Source organism: Barbatula barbatula (assembly GCF_947034865.1).
Source record: "Barbatula barbatula genome assembly, chromosome: 7".
NCBI lineage: Eukaryota > Metazoa > Chordata > Actinopteri > Cypriniformes > Nemacheilidae > Barbatula > Barbatula barbatula.
In genome coordinates, this window is record NC_136770.1 from 24,013,895 (window position 1) to 24,038,381 (window position 24,487).

General features: G+C 38.0%; 1 protein-coding gene across 1 annotated transcript; it reads right to left on the reverse strand.

Moving 5' to 3' along the window:
• Positions 1-1,089: 1,089 nt before the first annotated feature.
• Positions 1,090-24,358, reverse strand: arhgap9 (Rho GTPase activating protein 9). Its single transcript, XM_079460249.1, has 20 exons — positions 24,212-24,358; positions 16,860-17,324; positions 16,166-16,482; positions 12,395-12,607; positions 11,929-12,018; positions 10,609-10,665; positions 10,125-10,289; positions 8,866-8,934; positions 8,510-8,571; positions 7,688-7,775; positions 7,484-7,579; positions 7,223-7,321; positions 6,852-6,969; positions 6,648-6,767; positions 6,432-6,530; positions 6,269-6,346; positions 6,004-6,057; positions 5,304-5,435; positions 5,106-5,211; positions 1,090-3,516 (listed from the first exon to the last, which is right to left on the reverse strand). The coding sequence occupies exons 2-20, from the start codon at positions 17,233-17,235 to the stop codon at positions 3,324-3,326; spliced, it is 2,532 nt and encodes an 843-aa protein (XP_079316375.1). The 5' UTR covers positions 17,236-17,324; positions 24,212-24,358; the 3' UTR covers positions 1,090-3,323.
• Positions 24,359-24,487: the final 129 nt, after the last annotated feature.

Consider the following 24,487-nt stretch of genomic DNA (forward strand, 5'->3'; position numbering starts at 1 on the left):
TTCTCATTTTCTCATTTGTCTGTCAAGTATTCACAGAAGAGGTGTATTTTAAGGTAATTTAACATCATCGCTCAGATCGGTCGCTACTCACAGAATCTGTTCACAGAAGTTATAGCTCTTTTCATTTTTGATGACATTCAAATGACATAAAAGTGTGCGTCTGAAGTATGTAGGGGGCATCCCGGATATACTGCTGACTCAAATCTGCAGCCTCCCCCAAACTCAAACTAGACCAACAAAACTCATGTTGTTGACTGACAGTAATTGTATTATGTGTTCTTGATTTGCAACAGATATTATAAATGCGGCAGGTTTGTGAAATTACGATCTCTGCAAGTTCCTCTGTACGTATAACTGAACACCAAGAATAGGGGGTTTAGTTTTGACTGCATGTTTTCTATTATCAATGTTTGTAAAGCCACAGAGACCCCCAACATCACTGTTTGAAGTTTAACTTCCCTCACTACGTGTAGTGTGACTCCCCGTGCTTACTACGCATTCTTAAAGTTCATTTTATTAAGTGTATGTACGTCACATTTTTAAGTATATTTTATGTAGTTTGTCAATGTACAATTAGTATACTTTACCTTGCAATACTACTTGGGACTAAATCGGCACACGTTTTAGTTCATTAAAGTGAATTGTAAAAACAATACAAGGGGGTTTATAGACGATTTGCATCGTAAAATGTATATTATAATATAAATATAAGAAGGACGGTAAGGGGGGGATGGTGGTTTTACAAAGGGGATGCTTTTTATCATTTTCTTCGACAAGGGGGATGCCATCCCTCGCATCGAGCCCTGTGGCTTTAAGGATACTTGAAGTGCTTGTTTACATCTGTTTTTTATTTGCACAGCAGCTATGCTGAGCGAACTCATGGGTATATTGATCCTATATCTTTTTTAACATACTTGAGATTTGAAAGATTTTAGGTGAATTCTTGAGAAGCCTATGAACGATCAGGTTTACCTCCATTTTTATTTATTCAATGCTGAACTGTTACTATATAAAATGAAACATGTGAGTTAAAAAGACAGTGTGTAAAACTGTGAAAAGTATTTAACAGTAAAGTAAACACAACTTTATACTTTTAGAATATATCTCATTTAATTGATTGAGTAAATGTAAAAAGCAAATATATTTACACTTCTCTGTCAGTATAGGTCAAGTTTACTTTTTTATTAGTAGTTAAAAAATGAATCTACTAACAGCACACTTGACAGAAACTTATTTTTTACACTGTGAATGTAGCAAACAAGAACATTTATCATTGAAAGTCTTTTTTAAATGTCTTTTATTCTGAAATACAGAATTCAAAGGTATAAAGCTAAAGTGACCTCATCTGCAGTACAGTATACACGTGGATGTGATTATATATATATATAAATATGAGATTGCCTTTGTTGTGTACGATTCAAAAGGAAACATATTACAGAAATGACAGTTCACACATTCAAGATTTTACACGAAATAAAGCACCACCTGCTGTGAACAGCGTGGGAGAGATTTCACAAACACAGCAGTAAACTGAGGAGACACATTGAGATGAACCCCCTGTTGTCTTAACTCTATGAAGAAAGAATTTGGTTCAATTAAAAACGTATTAAAAGACTATTTGTTTTAAGCAGTTACAGACCGAAAGGTTCCAAAAATGGTTCACTGAAACAATTGTTGCTTCAACTTAAAACATAAGTTACCTGGTTGACTTGAGGTTTAAACTTAATTCAACTTCATACATATTTATAAGTTGAATTAACATCAAATTTCAAGGCAACCATTTTTAAGTTGAACCAACAAAAAACAAGAAATACTTCTTTACAGTGTTCTTATGTGGCATCGCTGTAAAGAATCATTTTCTTTTTAAGAGTCTACTAACAACCCAAAGCTTTATAAAACTGAATATATGTCGTAAATGTTGACTTTCAGTTTCTGTTTGTTCACCGAGCAGATCAACAATCAATTCATCTGAACATCTACAGCGTTCCACAGAAGAAACTTGTGGGCTGTGAACCGGTCAGTGGACGATGACAGACTTTGGTGAAAAGCTTATTATCTCAACACAGACTCAATCTGTACATGGAGACTACGAGGGTTCATCTCATCAGCAAGAAAGATTCTGGCACAGAGGTAAACAAGCATCTTTATATGACACCTGACTGTCTATAAACAATCAAATCCATTCAGTCGGTGGTCTTCTGTAACCTCCTCAAACCCACGTGTATCCCACAAGATAAAAATGAATAAACATATAAAATCCAACATAAAAATCTGTATGGGCCTTCCCTCCTCTTTAATTCTGCTTCGCTCTTTTAGTCTCGAGCCAAAGCCACAGTGCATATAAAATTACCAAACCACGGCGTGGGACGGGAGAGGGGTACACATTTTTTAAACATATGCATTTTTAGTTCTTCTTTTGTTCTGTTATTAAAAGCAGAATTTTGGACAAATGGCAGCGGAGAGTAGCACACACACACACACACACACTTCTTCTATCTCCTACGACTCACACACACACTTGACGACCGCACTGGAACAAAGCAACCGGGATGACGTCACATTTTGGAGCGAAACGCAACCGGTTTTATTTCTTCATTAAAAGGCGACCAAATGACTCGAGCGCAGCGAAACTCGGTTCAACTTTCGACCTGTGCTGATCTTTATGAGCAACACGTACAGCTTTCATCTGACAGGTCTTCATCTGTTGTTCAATTCAAACAAGCTCTGAGATTGAAACACTCAAAGGCACTCAGAAGGACAGACCACACACACACACACACAAAACCTGTCAAGGACTTGTCCAATCACATTTCACCCCAAGGGAATAATGACATCATTCTGAATAATTTTCATTTTAATAAGAAATGATTGCATTAGAGTAATGAGAGTCTATGAGAACGAGACAAACCCCATTGAGACGATGAGATACCGTGGACTGAAGGTGCTTCACTGTCATGAAAATGAATTCTCAAAAAGCCTAATATTATTTTTCATGCAAAAGAATATCACCAGTTGGGGTGAAATGTTTTACGAGACACAAGAAAAATGCTGTAGTAGCCTGTACTTAAGTATTTACTATAGTAAACTGTAGTTACTTAAGTTTTTTAACCTTACCATTGTGAAGCGTAAAAGTATAAAACAGTATTTACTACAGCTTATCAATTTACTATAGTAAACAGAGTGCTGAAGTGTACAAAGTATGGTCATTTACTGTAATATACTACAGAAGATTACAATTTACTATGGTTTACTATAGTAAGTACTACAGTGTGTGTGTGTCCAGGTTCTGTGAGGTCAGGCTCTGTTGTCCATTGTACTGAAGTTCAAGAAGAGCCCGTCGGCTCGGGTCCAAAGATCTGCTGGGATTTGCTCAACAAGAGCTCTATGGCCTGGTTCTGATACACCATGTTAATGGCCATGTTCCCTCCTTCGTTCTCCGGACGCATCAGGGTCGGTCCAAACACGATCCCAATGTTCTGAGTCGTCATGCGATTACTGTCGGAGCTTTCCATGACCCTTGAGACGGAAGATGAGAAAAGGACGTTCATTCGATGTTCGTATAATAAACAAAACCCAAAGTTCTGTACACATGCTGACTACAGGTGGATTTTACATGCGTCGTGCGTTTGAGAGTTACAGGAATGGACGAGCCGGGAAGGAGTTAAAATCACAGTGCTGTAAATTCTGCTTAAAACTTCTCAACCGCCGATCCGACCATCAAATGCACAAAACTTCCACATTAAAAAGGAGAAACCGAGAATCACAGAGACCAACCCAAAGGAAAATGTAATTGCTCAGAGGCTTTGCTTTTATTGCTGTCGAGACCTGATGGAGTTCACAGTTTCATTGTGTCGAGCAGTCACATACTGTACAACTTAGTTGCTTGGAAATAAAAATATTGAAATGAGCTATAGAGGCTATAAAGGCTATAGAGGTATGAGCACAGTTTGTTTTAAGTCACATAAAATGGAGGACACGTATGATAATACTGGGGTGGTTATCAGAGGAAAAGCAAACAATGAATGAAACTGAGGATTGGTGTCTTGGGAAAACAACTGAGATGTTAAACAGATTTCATGTATGATTTTTTCATGCGATTCTTTCAAATATAGTACAATACAGTACAATTTCTTTGCAATACAGAAGAAAACTTTGAACCCTTCAAAAATACTATAGGCTAGTAAAATCCCTAAACTATAGTGTTAACCTTACCAATGTAAACTAGAAAAAACACTGCAGTGTCTACTACAGTTCCTCAGTTTACTATAGTTATATATTATCATATCATTTCTATATTATAAAATAATGTAGAAATTAAAGTGGTGTGAGCATTGTGTTAACAACGCAAGGTTGTGGATTGCAGATACCTGTGTATAAATGTATAGGATGATGCAATGTAAGTCACTTTGGATAAAGAACGTCTGCCAAATGCATAAATGTAAATGTAAAGCATTTCAGAAAACACTAAAGTACATCGTATTTCCTTTATGTGGGCAGATAAAGTGTATTCGTTTCTAGGCTTTTGTCAGATCATACCGTCGTGCGGGCTTTAATTTAAGAACTGGAGATTCATTTATTTAAGTAATTTTATTTGTATTCATTTATAACTTCTCTTATGACTTATTTTAGGAGTGAAACACTTCTGACACGAAATGAGAGGAAAGTTCGCCATCTAGTGACCATACACAGCCACAGCTGGCCACCGATCACCGAATGACACCCGAGCATCACGAGAGAGTTAAGAGAAGTTTAGCCAAACTTTCTTATTATTATTTTCCCTCATTTTAGAATAATAGTCAACTCATAGTAAAATGGGAAATTGTGTTGTGAGTAAAAACAACCAAAACCAATCAAAACTCGTTTTATATGATAGTCATTCAGTGAAGCATCTTCAGTGAAGAGTTTTCTTTTTCTTTATTAAGTCTTTAATTTCAGAAACAACTTTTATTTAATAAATTTTCTAGTTTTTTAAACGACACAATATGATTTCTGTCAACAAAATAATTTCAAACATTCAAACATAAACCTTTAGATTTAAGATTTCAGTCAAACTTCTGAATTTTATGTGTTTATTGACCAGACCGTAACACGTGATGTGTGTTTACCGTGTCAGATGACGTGTCATGTGTCTCAAGGTGTCGTAGTTCGGTGGAGGCATGTTGATGACCAGGACTTTAAGTCTCTCCACCTTCTCCAGGTAATCAGACATTTCTATAAGATGCACAAATATTAGTCATTAAAAACCACGTTTCACGATAAATCTTTAATATAATTTATTCTGTTTGTGTTTCCCTGTCACTCACTGACGGTCTCGACCATGTCTTGAAAGAACTCGTACGGCACCAGAGGTTCGGGAAGTTCTCTGAAGAAGAGTTTGAGAGCCCCGGTGACGACATGAACATCCTCCCACTGTGGGTCATCCAGATCCAACCGCTCTGACACCACAGAGAGAGAAATGACAGAGACAAAAAGACATAAAAGATCAAATCGTGACTCTGATTCATGAAGACGGAAGATGGAGAGATGCTGGAGACGCAGAGGAAAAGGAATGTCTTTTAAGACGCCATTTTAATTTAAGAGTGCTTTAGATGCATGACAAAATGTGCATTCATATTGCCAAAGCATTTGCAGCTGAGGGGCGAACAAATAGTGCAAGTATTTATACAAACAAAAGATAGCAATCAAATAAAACTAAATAAAGTGTGCTTTACAGTCGTTCTTACTATATAAAAATATATATAAACAGAAGTCTGTTTCAGATGTTTGCATGTCGGATTGCAGCAGACACTGTTAAAGAGAAAGTTTGCCAAGAAACAAATATAGAGATGAATTTATAACAAAAGATGAATCAGACAAAGCAGCGATCAGAGGACGCTCACACACAACAATGAAAACATCAGAAGCGCCGGAAGCCTTTGAGCCACTGATCTGAGAGCAGCAATGATTCCTTTCTTAAGAAGCTGAGATCAGCAAAAGCCTTTTCATTTTTTTTTTGGAGACTACCTTGCACTAAATCCTCAGGGAAGAGATATCGGCCGTCTGTGGTCACCGCACGCTCTGAAAGAACGGACAGGAGTTACGACCTCACGACGCCATCATAAATGTCTTGTTACATCATTTGTGTGTTTCCCTGAGCCATCAAAACCACAATCTGATGATGACATTAAAGTTTCATTTCTGGGGCGACCCTTCCCTTCAAGAAAGTCAGTTTTGAAATTTAACAGACATGAATAAACAAACCTCAGTGTGACAGTGCTTCCTTTCTTACCGTGATCGACAGCAAAGCGAAGTTTCTGAATGGTCGCTAGATTCCCACTAACTCTGTATATCCCGTCCGTCTGCAGGCCTAAAACCAAACAAAGGGATGGACGGATGTATTACTGCACACTGACACAATGTGATGCTGAGACAGGTACAAAAGAGCGTGGTACCTCTCCTCTCCACGGCCTCCGTGCACTTTCGGACAAACTGTGGAACGGTGCATTTCTCTCTGTCGCACAACAGCTCCAGCCGGCAGCCGAACACCTGATCTAGAAATAAAAAACACATTTGCATGCATTTGTCATATGCTTTTATCCAACGCGACTCGCAGCTTTTATCTCTCCTGAGCAATTTCAGGGCACTAAGTTGCGAACTGTATGTTTTACCTTTAATAAGTCCTTTCTCCTGAAGGGTCTGCAGCGGTGGTCTTCTGAGAATCAGCTTCTTCAAACGGCTCTTCACACGCTTGCGTTCAGAGTTCTCTAAGTTAGATGCGGAGCGTGGAACTGAAGACAGAAAGAGTGTGAGTCCATCAATCTGTGCGCACAATGCCAAAGAAACATAAATGCATGTTTGGAACAAGCACTTACGTGATGCTTTGTGTCCTAGACGATTCTCATCCTCGTCTCCGCTGTGGTCCAGCATCTCCACTGAACCGGCTCTCCTCAACGAATACAGCAAAACGTTATCCAGAGGGTTCTCCGCATCCTAACACGCATGCATACACAGAAACTCACAATTCATTAATATTTTACACACATAGAAATTAAGTTATGGTTAGAAATGTACATCTATGCATTTGGCAGATGCCATGAAGTGACGTGTGTGTCCTTATTTGTAAAAACAAACTATGAAAATATAGTAAATCAAGTTAAAAAAATGCCACATGTTTCTTTCAGGTTACTTTATAGTGTTTGTAACCTGCTGTGCATAAAAAACGATGTGTGTGTGCCAGACTCACCAGTCGGTCAATGACTCTCTGGATGGTCGTGTACCACTCTCGTATGAGAGAGTCCGTCTCAGACTGCAGCAGAAATTCATTTCCTGTGACCGTCCTCAGCTACACACACACACACACACACACACATGTACTGCTGTTCTGTTTTGCATCTTGTCATCTTTTACATTTATAACAGAGGAAGTTACTCAGGAAGTAATTCTGTTATATTGTTAACAGCTTTCCCAGAAACACACTGTATCTCTCTCTCTCTCTCTCTCTCACCTTAAAGACATTTTTTTTGCTGGACAGGTCATTGGCCCAATGCAGTTGAGCCCCTCTGAGGTCCATGCTGCTCTCGGGACGACTGTTACCTGGTTTCTACACACAAACACAAACACACACACACATAGAAAGAGAGAGACACGTGTTTTACTTTTAAATGATATGTAAGTCATTTCTGTTGAATTGATTCTGTGTTTGTGTTACCCAGCTTTCAGGATTCTGGCTTTTAGGGTCTTTGAAGAACACAAGACTGTTTCCCACCAAAACCACCCACGACGGGTTCCAGTTTTTCCTACAAACACAGACAGACGAGGTCATTTCTTTGCCAGGTCAGAGGTCAAAGGGTTATTTCTTTGCCCAAAAGATTTAGGAATAATCTCAGATTGGTTAACATCCCACATGAAAAAATATTGTTTATATACTGATACCGATTCTGAAGATGAAATGAATGCTTTTAACTATTGAAACGTTATTAATTCATACTGACCTCACTCCAATGACTATTAATACTTCCAAAAATGACACAGAGGACAAATTCAGCGCATCTTCCGTTCTCTTTTGATAGACAGGATATATCGGCTCTGATCTTTATCTGGTTTAATCTATCCGCCGAGCTGATATACTTTATCAACCGATATCTATTTCTGGCCTTTACCTGTATATCGTTGAATCTTTAGTCATTTATTTGTGATAGTAAAATTCCTAGATTTGTTGATTTTGAACCTTGCTATGCCAAATATTAAAGTATACTAAATATGCGCTCCATTTATCAATTCAATATAGAATACTTTAGTTTACAATAACAAACATCTACTACAGTTTCCTACAGTAAATACTATACAGTATTTTTCATGTGGGATAAACCACATTATATTCGATTAAACAGAAAAATATATTCAACCTCCAAATATGATCTTTTAAGAAGTTTGTTTCTAAAACGACTAGACGCATGAATGCGTGTGCGTGTTGGTTTTCACACCTAACACGTGTGTCTCGTGTGCTTGTGTGTTTTGGGGATTATCTCACCGCAGTTTCCTGCCTCCTTCTGCGATCTTAGTTTTGTTGAGCAGACCGGCCTTTTCTAGTTCCTGGCATGACAGAATCCATCAAACGTGTTCAGCAAAAGATTTCAGGTTTAGAATGACATCAGACATAATTTCCACTCAAAGAACAGATGTCAGTCTCTGATGATAAGACCCTGGTTTCTGTGGTGATCTGGATTCTCTGATACTGGTTTAACTAGCACAAATGTGGCTTTTATCGGACGGATACATTTAAACATAACTATCTACACTGTAGTGGCTTCTGGGAAAATGGAGTTAAGATATGAATGACTTGGTTTTGTTTACAGAAGCAAACGAAGATGAAACTAGATGTCTCACCGGGGTTAGTCCCTCGGTGTCCGGTGAGCTGTCGGATGAGGGAGCTTCCACCTCCAGCCTGTAGTCCCACTGCAGACGACCACACAAATATCACATCATCTGAATTTCACTTCATTCAGCTTTATTTGATACAATGTTAATTCTGATGCGTTACACATTGACTATGTTCAGACTGTCAGTCCAAATTAGATTTTTTGTGCACATGTGACCCTGGAGCAGCGTGGGGACATTTTTAGTAAAAGTCACGTCTTTTCTGCCAAAAATCATTGGGATATTAAGTAAAGATCATGATCCACGAAGATGTTTTGTAAATGTCCTACTCTTAAAGACGTTTATTTTGTGGATGGCCTGCTACAGCTTTATTATCAGCTTTCAGACGATATACAACTCTAAATTTCCTCTCTCTCTCTCTCTCTCTCTCTCTCTCTCTCTCTCTCTCTCTCTCTCTCTCTCTCTCTCTCTCTCTCTCTCTCTGTCTGTCTCTCTCTCTCTCAATGAACCTCAGAATTAAAGGAACTTTCTGGATTACGTCAAAGTCCCTTTAAGGGGAGTTTTTCAACTTCCGTCATATCCACTTTTCAATATTTAAGGCGTATCTACTATATCGATATATCTATGGCTGGCAGAAGTCACAATGAAACAACACATTTGCGACCAACATTTAAACCTGAACCATACGTTTTCTTTCCTAAGCTTTCAGGTTGCAATATAATATTGATTTAGAAAATTGTGTACAGAGTCCCTCCCCCAAAGCATCAACAGTCTTTAGCGATCTTTTAATTAAAAAAATTCTGTTGGTTTTAACAGATTTTCAACATAAAATGTAAAACAGTACTGTTCTTATTACAGATTTTTTATGTAATTAGCAAATTTACAAGAAAAATGGGGAGACTCGATTTTATTTTTAAAATACAGTAAAAAACTGTAAAATTACCAAAAAAGACAACACATTTCGAAGAAAATGGGGAGAACAATTCATAATATATTCTTATATCCTGTAATTTTACAGTTACGTTTTTCCGGCCTACAGAAAATTACCGTTTCTTCCCAGATATTTTTCCAGTGATATTACCGTGAGTATTTTGTACATGTTAATGTCTCGCCTCTTGTGATGCCAGTATGTCACACCATATAAAGAACGTCAACAAAACCCAACCTGAAATTAAATTTAAAACCTCTGTTCTCTATTACGATTGGCTAAACCCCACCTACGGTAGTGATGTCATTCACACTGAACCGATGATGTCATTCACCCTTACCTTGCCGTTTGTAGCTGCTCTCTGGGTTTGTGACGGCAGCAACATGGAGTAGGAGTGGTTCATGTGAGCCACGCCTCCAGCCGATTCAAAGTTCCTGCGGTGGGCGTCGTCACAGATGGCGGAGGAGGAGTTGAGAGCGTCGGACGACGACGCGCGCTGCATGCTCTACAGAGAGGAGGTTTACTAGTTAGTTTCCATCAATTTGAAATCCAGCTACGTTAGATTGAGTCTAGTCACTTCACTTGTGTCTCATTTGTTTTGCCCTTTAGCCGCTCATCTCTATTACCCATCTCATTTACTGTGGTAATGGTCAAAAGCGGCTTAAACGACTGACCAAACCACCAGTGAGACGTGTGACAGCCACACGCGAGCTCGGGTCAGTCCGCTGACATCCCCCCGGGCCCATATGCTGCCGATTATACTGAGATCAGATTCAAATAACACCCACAACTACAGAGAGAGAGAGAGGGGTTTCTTTTCTCACCTGATTCATCTGAAAACCATTTGCATTATGGGTAATGTAGGTGAAGTCGGGTGACAGCTGAAAGAGAACACCATAACATTAATTTCAGTAATGTATTTTCTCTCTCTCACACACACGCACATATAAAGGACACGGATGCACATGAAGACTGATCATTTGAATATATGAAAAGTGTAAATACATTTCGTCTCCTCGTGTTGTAAATGGTTTTTATGAGTTAGAACCCACGACACAATTGTTCCTCATACGAAAAACATATAATGTGACTGTTGTTTTAAGCAACTACATATTAGTTAAGTTAGCCAGGCATCACAGTTCCTGTTTCGAGACAAAAACAAAAAGAGATTGAACTCACGGAGTAACAGAGCGGATCAATTTTCTGTAGTTTAATACTCGGATTAATCCTTGTGAGCGGCAGCTGACTCGGTCTTCATAAACCTCACAAACTCTCTTTAACCCGAGCCACATATGAGCCAAATCCACCTCATTCTCATCTCACTGACAGATCAGCTTCCTCTTTACATAAGGAAGACAACAACATCCCTTTCTCTCCCTCTCTCTCTCTCTCTCTCTCTATATATATATATATATATGTGTGTGTATTCCTCTCTCTCTTTCAAACCGTTTCTTTTGACAGAATCAGGAAGTTGAATATGTGAAAGTGTCAAAATTCACACGTGTACCAAGCGCTTCTTTAAATCTACAGAGCAAAGCAACTGGCATGAGTGAATTATTTCTCTTTGGCATTGACAGGATTTTTCTTATTAGATGTTTCGTCTCAGAAAGGCCTCAAACCGAGACTCTAAAGTCTGACACAGAGATTTCACTTCAGACAAATGCTTCAAAGATCAAATGATCAGATGATATATATTTTATTTGCAATAATGATCTTAATGTGATGTGTTTTTTTATTTCATATTTTTGAATATTTCTTTACTGCTTTTCTGTTATGCCAAAGACATACATATGAATATCATTTATTATATATTCTTTTACTTTACTAATTTTTGACTGTGTTTATTTCAGACACTTCAGGCCAACCTTAAATGAGACATAACTCAAGTCTCGTGAGATATGAAAGAGCAGTCTCTGAGGATATGTGCATTGCAGTCATCTGCCGCTGTCAGCGTTAATCTTTGAGCATCATCTGTTTGAAAGGACCTAAATAAGCACCTCACCGGTAATCCTTTTTTTCATTTGCATGTGTCTCTAATCTGTGACATGAGCAGATGCACAGACCAATCCTGTGTTCTGTGTGCGTGTAGAGAACTTTGAATCTGTTCATTTATGTCATTGCGTGTAACTCGTGTTCATCATTACCCTTTGTATAGCGCTGCTTCCTGAAGTCTGTAAGGGAAGCGACAGGTGTCTGGCATCACGCTGAACCGCCCAAGAATGCGTCGCAGCAGCCTGCACAAAACAGTCAGGAAGCGTAAACGCACGGGTCACTTGCTGCAGAATTTTACGTTTATTGAAACATTTAAACAAACATTTGGTTGCTCCAAGAACAGATGATCCTCTCGTGTATACGTGTCATAGGAAGAACAAAGCGCAATACATACTCTCATATATTTTTAAAGGTGCAGTCTGTATTTTATCTTACCTTAATTTACAACGATGGATAAAGAATTATAGTTTGAGCAGTCGTATACGAGTTCTTACAATATATCAGTTTGACTTTAATTCACATAAAGATAGATATCCAGTAGATGGATGGAACGGCGCAAGTTATGGACTGTCTTGATTTGATGGGTCGTTCCGTTCCATCATCTGATTGGTCACTCACTGTGTTATGGTTCTCACGGGATCTGCGCGGAGGTTTCCAGGAACGCTCTTTTGTCACGTTGCTAACGTAATAAAAGCGTCCGGTGCTCGGGTCACGGTACTGATCCCACAGCTGCAGCGTCTGCAGGGGGCGTTGGCCCGGCAGCGGTGCAGGAGGCTCGGTCCACTGCCTCCCGCTCTGATCCGACTGAGAAACATAAGCTGATGAGGAGAGCTGAAGGAAAAGATGAAGAGGATATGTCATCTTTTTATTTTTTGCAAAAGCACACTGTTTTTAAATGTATGAAGTAAAAAAAGAATCTTGATCCAGATTGGTGGAAGTGAGGGACCGTACGGTTTAAATGCTTTCATCTTTTAAATGTGTGTTAGGTCATGCATATTTATAAGGCTAACATCAATTATTTCATGGGGACTTTAAACTAAATGGGTTAGTATCCAGCCGACTAGACAAAAGCCTATTGACTTCAAATTGTTGAGTTGAAAGAGGAAGCAAACCTGTACACTGTAAACACTTTTGTTTGTTTGAAGTAACGTAAACATTTAGATTTTTGTTTCTGTCACAGTAATAACTCAATAACTCAATGGCGTAATTTAAAGGCTCGGACATTTTCTGATTGACCGATGGCAGAATGAATAACAGTGAGAGTGTTCAGGAAACTTTGAAAGTTGCGGTCATGTCACCGTGCGTGTACGTGTGCCTGTGTCTGTAACTAAGTAAAAAAACAGCTTGAAGCCACAACTGTCAAAGGAAGACGGAAGTGAACTCAAACACAGACAGAAGCATGACCTACAAGAGCGAGGGAGAAAGAGAGAGAGAGAGAGAGAGAGAGAGAAAGAGAGAGATGAGCAAAACTCATTGCATAATATAAGAGCACAGCATGTCTGCAGATGTCGCTTTAGGCTGCAGTTAAAAGCTTCAAGAGCAGTGCATTATGGTCCGGATATGTGCAGAGATGAAGGGATGTTTGTCCCATGTGGGTTTAGGTTACATCGTGTGTATTATATAACTCTAATGACATATGACCAAACTTTATCATACCCGAGACAAACAGCAGGTGTCTCTCTACAAGCCCTGAAAATATCAACTGCCAAACATTTGCTGTTACAACACAACTGTTATATTACAGTCAAGCAGGGTTGTGCGCAATACAAAATACTGTAAACAAAATGACAACTAAAGACAGTTAAATGAAAGTCATTACACGTGTGTGTGTGTGTGTGTGTGTGTGTTAGATCGTGTCGTGGAGAGGAAACATCTGTGGGTTGAAATCGTTCCATTAAGTGCACGTCTGCTCTCTTTATACGAGTTTTACTCTTCATATATCTTCTGTAAGCGTTTGGGTGGGCACATGCTTTCCTGTTAGCAGTCACGCCCTAGAAACATACATGTGCAGGACAAACACATTTACTTTCAAATGCCGAAAGTAAGTGAAGCAACGACCGCGGAAAGAATTGAGAGACGTTCCAAATGTTCGTTTATCTTCATTTGCATTGTGTCTGTTGAATTTCAAGAACCTCAGGAGCGACATAAAGTCATCCAACAACGATGTGAAAGACGATGAATCAAGTTTATTACATAATAAAATCATTTATGAACTTTTCCTAAATACATGTAGAAATATGACTGTTGTGTTGTTTGAAAGTGAACATGAACATGAGGTGTGAAAAACTACAGAGCATCTTTTCGGTTATTTTCATTTTCTGCAAATAAATGCAAATAGACACTTTTACTTGAAATTTGGGAGAATTGTTGTTAGTTCGCAGAATGGAACAAAAAAGATAATTTTACAATAATATAATGAGTAAACTGAACTGAAAATGTAGTTTAAAATGGTCTCTTAGTTTTGTCTGTGGCTGTACTTTTCACATCATTCCCAAATCAAATGCAAATAAGAGATTTATTCCCCCAATTCACAAAACTTACTTGAAATTTTAATATCATTAAAATCATATAACAGAGTCACAATAACTCAAACCTCAGATATTTATCAAGAATAATGTGTGTCCGTGCTGTTATGAAACTTGCTTTGATCTTTCATTGTTTAATGAAGAGACCTTCAGATCGCTCTTTATTACTCGTGCAGAAAGTAAAACATCTCGCGACGGTCCACACGCATCAAACAATAGGTGTCAACAAGCTCTTTGCACAAATTTCTGGCTCAAGTTGACATTTATCAAGTCATTTGTGTCATTCGCGTCTTTGCATTGACTTTGTATGCAATTTGCGTTTGGTGTGAACACAGCATAAGACTGAAGTATACGTGGATTTGTTCAGTATTTACTCCAGAGTTTCTCGGTTCCTCATAACAAAGAACTGTGAAACTTTATTTAACATCAGACCAAGAACAGATCTGTCTGCTGAGTGACTCAACAGCCCACAGAATAAAAATAACAAGACTTCCTCAATATCTCACAGTTATTAATAATAAACAGTTATGAGAATAAACGAAGAGCAAATTGAGACCGTTCTGAAATGAGTCTCTTGCTTTTTCAGACGTTTCTTCTGAATTAAAATGTCTGGTGTGTGTCACTATCTTCTCTTTCAGAAGAGGTCTCAAACATCTAAAAAGTCTCTAAGAAATCTTTTAATGAACTCAACTTCATGTCTATGTGATCAACATTATCTCTATACTCTTAATGTATTTCACCAATTGTCTCATTTTGGTCTTTTTTCATCTCTCCTTTGGGAGAAACCTTTGAGACAAATCAGATGCGTTTCATACTTGAGAAATGAAATAGCTGAGCAAAAAACTCTCTGATCCGTGAGTTATGTCTCGTCTAATCCCAGTGACGGCGTTGGTGGATTTCTTCATCTCATCTGTCGGATCAGGCCGGCACACACTGGTACCGCCGTGTGCGTTGTGTAACAAATCGTCTGGAAAACGTGTTTTTCTAACACGCTGCGGCCGCGGCTTTTAGCAGGGATTATTTTGAAAGATCCATATAAAGAGCTTATTAAATATTCACAATCAGGATCTGTGAAATATTTGTGTGTTTGTATATGTGTGTAATGTGTGCTTACTTAACTAATTCGTATTTTCGACTCGTTTTGATTTAGTTAGAATTAAGTGCAACCTGTTTTTTAGTACGTTTGTTTTTCTAGCCCCATTGACAGATTCGCTTTCTTAAGCGTAAACTCAATATATTTGTATAATGTTTATGTATTATGCTTTATAAAAGTAGTTTTAATGCCTTGTTATGCACCTTTTAATGCATTGTAATGTCTCATGAATGATTGTAACCACAGTTAATATAATGTAACACTTACTAATTCATTACACTTTGCAATTTTTATTTGGTTCTTTACAACAACTTTTAAAGCATTACAACACACATTATGAACAATTATTATAATGCATCATACCCTTTACTAACCCTTTGTAATGCATTATACATAAAGGCTTTAAGTAAAGTGTTATCATTTATTTTTACTCATATTCATATTTTTTAGTAAATTAATATGAAAATGGACAGATATGATTTCTCAAGCATACACTGAGTTGTGTATTACATTTATTCATATTTCATAATAGGCTTTTAATATTTTCTAGAAACAATATGTAATATTTTAAGTTATTTTGCTCCTGATTTCAAGAATTTGGGGATATTTGTTATGGAAAACAATTAAAACCAAAATGCGATGGAAGCATAAAACGCAAATGTGTTTTTTAGTAAACAAAGAAGTTTATAGTCTTGTCAAATATATACTGTAAGAAAGTACTGAAGCATACAAACAACATGACACTGTGAATGCATACCGAATGTGTGTTACCTGTATATTTCCCTCGGGGTGTCTGCGTGTGCCGCCGGTCACGTCCCACTCGCTGTATGATTTAGAAGGGCAGGTCGTGCCGGGCCTTAGGTGGTTTGGGTCCTGATACGGGTTCTGAGGGAGGTTACTGGAGCTCTGACTGCGACTGATCGGGCCGCCGGGACTCAACAACCCACCGGGAACCGTGAAGTGACCGGTGGGAGAGGAGAGGTGTAGCATTGGGAAATGTCCTCCATGTAAAACTCCGCCAGCGTGTTTGTCCCTTAAAGCTCCGTTACTCAGATTCTCCATCGAGCGACAGAACTGTTTGACAGGCACTGATGGAGAAAGATAGACGTCGCTGATAAACCGAACATCAAAGTCTTCACTTTTATCATATTTCTCCTAAACATCAGTGAGATTAAATAGAAACTTTTATCGAAGTCTCATCTGCGTCTAAGATATTTCTCCAAAGAGTCAGAAATCTCACAGTTTGAGAGTTTGAGAAGAGACGTCAAGGAAAAGTCAATATTGTTGAAGATCTCAATATGAACTCAAACATTTCTCATCAAATCGACCCAAATCCAGATTGTTTTACCTCTACAATCTAAATTCATTTGACATTTGTTTCTATTTGTATTCCTCCTCAGCCATTTTAAATTGAGACTTAAATGAAACACAACTGAGAACCAATGAAACGATAGGAAATCAATACCTGTACCGTGTGGTTGCATGAATGTTGTAAAGGAACCCCGCGGGATCGTCTTGAAACTGCCACATTCTGATTGGCTGCTGGGCAGCGAGGAGCGGAACGAGCTGATGGGCAACTCTATGACGTACGTGGCCGGCACATATATCGGTTTCACCTTCACGCCCACCCCGATCTTCCGAGCCTGCCACCAGTCAGCGTTGGTCTTCTTCAGAAGCAGAAAGCGCTCGCCCTCGTGTATAGAGACCAAACGCCCATCCGCCCCGCGGTACGAGTAGTCATACTGGGCTTCAAGAATCACGCTACTCCCCAATCTGGATCCTGACCCACCTTTAACCCCTGTTGGGCTGATGGACCCCCGACGCCAGCTGCCGGACAGCATGATGTTCAGTGGTGGAGAGCACGCACGAGTCGACCAACGGTGCTGGATGAAAGCATGTCAGCGCTGGACGACGCCAGATGTGCCATGTTCTGAAACAGAAGACATTTGTTATTATTGTATCGAAACATTTATCACAAGTACATTTATGCATTTGGCAGACGCTTTTATCCAAAGTGACTTACAGTGCAAGACATACTGTACATTACATTTTGTCGGCTTCCTGGGGCTTGAACTCACAACCTCTGTGCCGCGGGTTTCTATACATGACCCTTGGTGACCGTAAGGTCTGTTTATACAGCCATAGAAAGAAATCATCATTTCTAGATGGTTTCGTGGCCCAGTGTCTGTTGTATTTCAATAAAATCAAACCTCAGGTGTGAACGTGAATAACTGACAGCTTGACAAATCAAGGTTATTATATACACATAATATCTGTACTTTTCCTAGACATGTAGAAACATGACTGCGTAAAAGTGAATATGAACTTTGCAGTGTTTGAGGTCTGCAAAAACACAGCGCATCTTTTCAATTATTTTCACCTGTGTCTCCAGTTTTAATTTTCTGCAAATAAATGCAAATAGAAACATTTGGTATCAATTGAGTTTGTTGTTCACAGAGTAAAACAAAACCGGTCCTTTAACCTAAACGCATAATAATAAATAAAAAATAATAATTTTGTCTCTTAAATCTTTTCTGCAGCTGTATAGTAAGAATGTCCTTTACAAGGCTTATTGGGTGTTAAATCAATACACAACTCATTAAAAACAGCGTGTTTATGCTGTAGTGATATCTAGGGTTGCCAAATGTTCCATACAGAATCCTCCCATATTTAAGACATCAAATCAGTGGCGTGTAGGGTTTAAGAGAGAATTCATGCATATGAGAGAGAGACAGTATACACCGTTTCATCGGGTACTCCCGATTAGTTTGTCTCATAACTATTTATATTAAATTTATATTATTGTATAAGAATTCTACTAACTCAAACTATTTGTTGAATGGTTCCTGTAGCTTTAAAGACTCCGTACTGTACATTGACATCTAGCGGTTGAGTTTGGTATCGCAGTCTAAATTCAAAACATTGGAGAGAAAAGTTTAGCCAAGTTACGGTTCTTCTCGGTTTCAAAAGCATGTACTCTTCATTGCAAATGATATGACAGCGGGTTTTGTTAAGACGTACTTTAAAAATAACAATGACTACATGCACTTAATATAACACATAATGTGTGTAGTCACAATCTATAGTGGTACAGTTTCCTCAGGCTGATGGTTTGTGACGTCTGTGACATTTTACAGACTTTTCAGAGTTAAGCAAAGCAAATGTGTTTAATTCAGCATTTAGTTTAGGAAAAAAGGTATTTTGTATAGACAGTTTTAAAGTGACAACATAAACAAGCGTCACACGTCTATGGACTGCCCTTAACTTCCGGCACACATTCACAAACAACAGAGCGACTGTACATTATTTCTGATAACAAGCTAAAGAAACGGAGAAGAACCGTAACTTGGCTAAACTTTTCTCTCTAATGTTTTGAATTTAGACTGCGATACCAAACTCAACCACTAGATAACAAAGTACCATACAGAGTCTTTAAATATGTAAAAACTACAGGACCCATTCAACAAATTGTTTATTTAGTAAAATAAACACACATCAAAATACAATTATCATACAATAAAATAAGAATATAAATTAAATATAATTAGTTACGAGACAAACAGACCGGAAGAACACGATGAAACGGTGTATACTGTCATTTATTCCCCATCATGTTGTTCAGAACCTGTATGTAACTCGTTCTTCAGTGAAACACAAAAGAAGATATTGATATGTATTTATATATCAATATAATATATTATATAAATTGAAGAAGATATACATATCAGTCAGTAGCGATCTAGTATTGTAAACGTTCTTCAAAATATCTTCCTTTGTGTTCTGCAGAAGAAAGACAGAAAGTCAGACGGGTTTAGAATGACATGAGAATAAATAAATGATGAAACAACTTCCTGTTTTGACAATCCTTAAAACCTCAAACAGTGTTTTACAAATATCCGTAGTGTCTCTTATACGGTCCTAAAAAGAATCAAGATGTTTTGCTTTACCAGCCGTGTGAAATAAAGAGAGGTGTGTGTTTAAAACGGGTACTTCCATAACACAACAACACGCTTTATATAGAAGAATGACGTACAGTGCCACTTCAAGATGTGTTTCATCTGTGTCTCATTTACGTCTCACTGCGTCTCAGAGGAAGTCCAGCGCAGATGGTCAGAAGGTTAATGCTCACTGGAAGAGCCCACTGACCATGAGCGTGTGTGTGTGGAGCTTTACTGGTTTACTGTTAATCCCCAGCATGCTCTGATAATCCTCATATACTTCACTACACTAAAAATGACCTTTAAAATGTTGCATATGTTAACAAGCAAAACCAGAATAACAGACAGCACACGGCACACCAAACGCACACAATATAAACTAGAGCAGCACTAGTGAAAATCCTTCTGTTTTGCTTCTATTCACAAATTAGCGTGTGACCCAGAAATCGTGCCGAATCCTCCGAAAATGAGTAATAACTCTCTCTCTCTCTTTTTCTGTTTAACTGCGAGAGAAACGTTACTGTCTCTACAAGAATTGAGATAAAGAGACAATGTGTAGAAAACAGGAAACCACACGCTCTTACCAACACCAAAGTCCAACAGACTGAGAGGACACGAAACAACAACCTGTTCCTGAGTCTCGCTCGAAAATCACGAAGTTCATCCTCCTAAAGATGTTCAAAGAGCCCAGTCTGTTCCACTAACATAAATGAAGAAGAGCCGAGACGAAAATCATCATCTATAATACTCTTGTACTTTATACAATATCTAAAAGTTTCCATTACAAAGACTATTATTGACATCAAAACCATTTCAATGTGTAGTGTGTATTCCAGTTTGGTGTTCTACTTGTTCCAGATCGGCAGCTGACATCCAGTAAAGATCCACAGACACCATTACAGTTTCCAATACAATCAACACAATTTCCATTATAACCATTAGAAGTTTTGTGATGGTTTATATTGTATTGTGAGCAACTGCAATTTTCTGTGAGCGAACTTAAAATTGACATCATAGAGTTTGTGTGTGCGTGTGCGTGTGTGTGCGCGTGTGTGTGTTGACATTGGCATCAAGCTCCACGTTTGCCCTTCACACTTTCTGCCCCGTTGCCTGCGCTCTGGATCTCTGTTACCATGACACATGTCAGATACCACCAATGGAATTGCCTGTATTGTTTCTGCGTTGTGGTTGGTCAGTGTTGGAATATGATGTTGCTTGATGTGATGCAAAGCGTGTTGCATCTGTACACCGACTGTCATATAGTTTCTTTTATAAATTGATATAAAATTCTGACAACTTTTGTCCGTAAACACACAAACAAGTGTTGTTGTGTCGCTCTGTACAGCGATTCATTATCGTACGACGTATGTGGAAAGTGATTAACCTCATTTGCAGGCACAGTGTGTATAGTTGTGTTTTTTGTGCGAGTGTTTTATTGTAGTTTTATTCATATTTTGAATTGACTTTCAATTCATATTTTTAGTTAGAATGATCATTTTAGTTAGAATTTTTGCCATTATGTTGTGTGCTTTTATCATATATTATTATGTATTAATTATCATATATTATATAACTTTATTTTGTTTCAGCTTTAGTTTTAGTACTATCAACTGACTAGAAAGGCAACGCTTCTTATTTTTGTTAAGTGTTTTTCAATTATGTGATTTCAACTAGACATGCATAAGTCGGTTTAATCAGCTGTAATATTATACACTAAGTCTGGCTGTTTAATCAGATGATCGAGTGTCCACTGAGGTTTATTACCGCTGAGTCCACAAGTGAACCACGTGCAACGATCGATGACTAAACCACTGAGGTGAACTGATCAAATGAGCTGTGTTTGTTAAGTGTGTGTGTGTGTGTGTGTATGATGACGTGAGTTTCCACTGTCACAGAGATGTGGTTGATGCAGAAATACTTCTCTTAAAAATGTAAGTCTCTCAAATGTATTCACCCTCATGTTAATTTTGAGATTTGAAGTTAGTTTGTCTCTGAGATTTACTTGCTTTTGGTTTCATTTTCACTAAATATGCTCAAGATATGAATATTTTTCTCACACACACCTGATGTGGACAACTATGATTATAGATATATGTGCTATTTCACTGAAGTAAGCAACTCATTCACGTGTGTGATATGCCATTAGTGTACATTATAATTGTGAGAATTTTCATTTTTGAGTGATCTGTTCCTTCAGGGTATATCTGTATTCTATTCTATTCTATTCTATTCTGTTCCGTACCATTCCATGCCATTCCATACCATACCATACCATACCATACCATACCATACCATACCATACCATACCATACCATACCATACCATACAATGCCATACCATACAATGCCATACCATACCATACCACGCCATACAATGCCATGCCATACAATACCATACCATACCATACCATACCATACCATACCATACCATACCATGCCATACCATTCTATACCATTCTATTCTATTCTACGAACACGTTATGTCCTCGGTCACCCATCTTCATCAGAAACACCGAGCCAAGATTCTCCAGATAATCAGTTTTTAAGATGGTATTCCCAGCAGGGGTGTTGTGTGTTGTTTGGGTGGATGATTTGGCTTAATGGCCTTATGAGATATTAGGGGTGAAACATAGAAATACATGACATCTCAGGTCTGCTCTTAGGCTGGTGTACTGGTTGATTTAGCTATTCTACTAAAACAAATATCCGGTAATATAATCACAATTTATTGCATGCACGATTTCACATTTTTCAGTGATTTAATTGACGGGTCATTATATAATAGATAATATTAATAAATAAGTGTTAATGTTAATGTTTATGACCTAGCTTACAAAAGTATGACATGATAAACATACTCTTAAACCGGGAACTTTGTGCTTCATACACACCATTTACCAGATCTCTCTCTCTCTCTCTCTCGCTCTCTCTCTGTGTTTGTTCAGTGATAGCCCATGGCAGTGAGATTTTTCCATTACGGTTCTTTGACCATAAAGCAGAGCTTCACACAGAGTCAGCATGTTCTCATCGACCCACAACGAGAGACATTCATCCAACACTGACTCAACTCTAAAGTCAAAGTCTGTCTGTGAAAATCCCAAAACTGTCTGACATACCATACTGTAACTTTGTTGAGATTTATGTCTTAACCTTTATTTTGTATTTTGTATATCTTTCTATAACATCTTTCTTATTTCCTCCATTTAACTTAATACGAAATTGTTCCTCTCGTTTCTATTCAATTTTAGGAATTTCCCCTGGCTGGAATGTCTTTATCTTCTTTTTTATCGTGCACCTGTTAATTTGTTATGCTTATATCTGAACTATCAGTCTTGTTAAATACAAAATATGAATTTCCATAAGAAAGAAAAACACAGATGAGATCTCTTTAATATCTCTATTACTTCTCCTAGACAGCAATGAGATTAAATGGAGAGCAAATGGGAACCTTTGCTTAAATCTCATCTGCATCAATACGATTTAAGATCTCAATATGAACTCAAATTATCTAATCAGATTTACCCCCAGATTATTTTACCATTACAATGTGTGTGTGCGTGTGTGTCGGTGTTTGTGTGTGTATTACCTCATCGATACCAACCAAGATGTCGGTCAACACCCCGACATAACGAATCAGACCTTAACAACTTGTACACCTTCCCAAAAACAGACATTTTCAGTATTGTACGTACTCCACATTCTGAATTTAAAGTAAAACACTGTCGTGTTTGTCAGCTCAGCGGATGCTGCAAGGTTCTGACACGATGACACAATCTGAAACTAACAACTGAAAAAAGAGTGCACAAAAATCATCCGTCTCATTTATGGGATTTTCAGAACCCGCACCACATCCTTTATAAACGTCTGTGCACCAGCGTTATCATGAAATGGACTTTGCAGTCATGCGCATTTGCTTTGTTCTCCAATCGCGCAAGAGATCATTACGAAATGTGCAACTCACTGTTTTCTAATCCTGGTACCAGTTTTTACTTCTCCTGGCCCCAGCACTTTAAAAAAAGGCCTATGAGATCTCAGAAACAGCTGAATTCTTTCTTAAAGGCTGTTGAGACATTGAACACAGAGAAAACGAGCTTTGGTTTAAGCTTCCTGCTTCTCATGTATTTCACATACAAAGAAACATCCCAGAAATCTCTCAAGAAGTTTTAGTAAAGATCTCAAGAATCTTAGGCTGAGCTCAGATTTGTTAGGACACCCCAGTGTGCAATAAAAAAGCCAATGAACGGATTTTCAGTCATGAAAGAGCAACATCTGAGCCATAAATACAGTTTTTGTGTGTGTTAATAGATGTACTGATGTTGGCTGCTCTGACCCATGCGTGGTGTTAAAACCTTTACTGAATGACACAAACACATACATCAAGAAAGTTTGTCTCGCAAAGTCAAATTTCAGCCTGTGTTGGTCTCACTGAGCATAATAACACGAAAAAGATACATATAACATTTTGAGCAAAATGTAAAAGCCAAACATGTTTCTCCAGAGGAAAACCTGAAATGTTCTGTAGGTATTGTTTGTACATTTCTAATCAATTTACACAAACAATATTACAGAATTATTGAATGAAAAAACGGATTTCCATCGAAATAATATGCATACTTCACAATAATATTTACATTAGAGTTTAGTTTCAAATGTAATGTAATTATATATAAAACATGTGTGTGACGTAGGCCATATTATATAAACATACAGAGTAATTTGCGAGTGAAATGTTTTATCTGGTAGAAATCACTTTTAAAAGTCCTGCACTGTCGATTTATATATATATATATACATGCACGTGTCACAATATGAGATTTATTTGTAATACTTTAAAATGCATAAAAGATATTAAACACTTTGAATGGTCTGATTTGTCTTACCGGTGAGTGCAGGTGCATCCGCGCGCTCGGTCATTAAATCAGACGCGTCTCGAGCTCAGACTCTCTCACTTCACGAGATCAGAGTGAGCAGCGGGGGCGGGGCGTCCTTTGTGACGTGACACCATAAACTTCACAATCCACACGATTGATCCGGGTTTAAATTAAAGCAGGTTTAAATAGTATAACACGTATAATTAATGTGTGGTTTGAAAATGAATCGTTGTTTAAGACAAGTAACCGGGATATGTTCAATAAGTTTTATTGCACTTCTATTAT

What these genes read in the sequence shown, in the direction of transcription:
- arhgap9 (XM_079460249.1), bottom strand. Translation starts at nt 17,235, where the DNA reads ATGCTGTCCGGCAGCTGGCGTCGGGGGTCCATCAGCCCAACAGGGGTT. An exon ending in AGAGAGTCATTGACCGACTG is followed by an intron (nt 6,970 to 7,222) that starts GTGAGTCTGGCA and finishes CATGCGTGTTAG; the next exon opens with GATGCGGAGAACCCTCTGGA. An exon ending in AGACATGGTCGAGACCGTCA is followed by an intron (nt 5,212 to 5,303) that starts GTGAGTGACAGG and finishes TGCATCTTATAG; the next exon opens with AAATGTCTGATTACCTGGAG.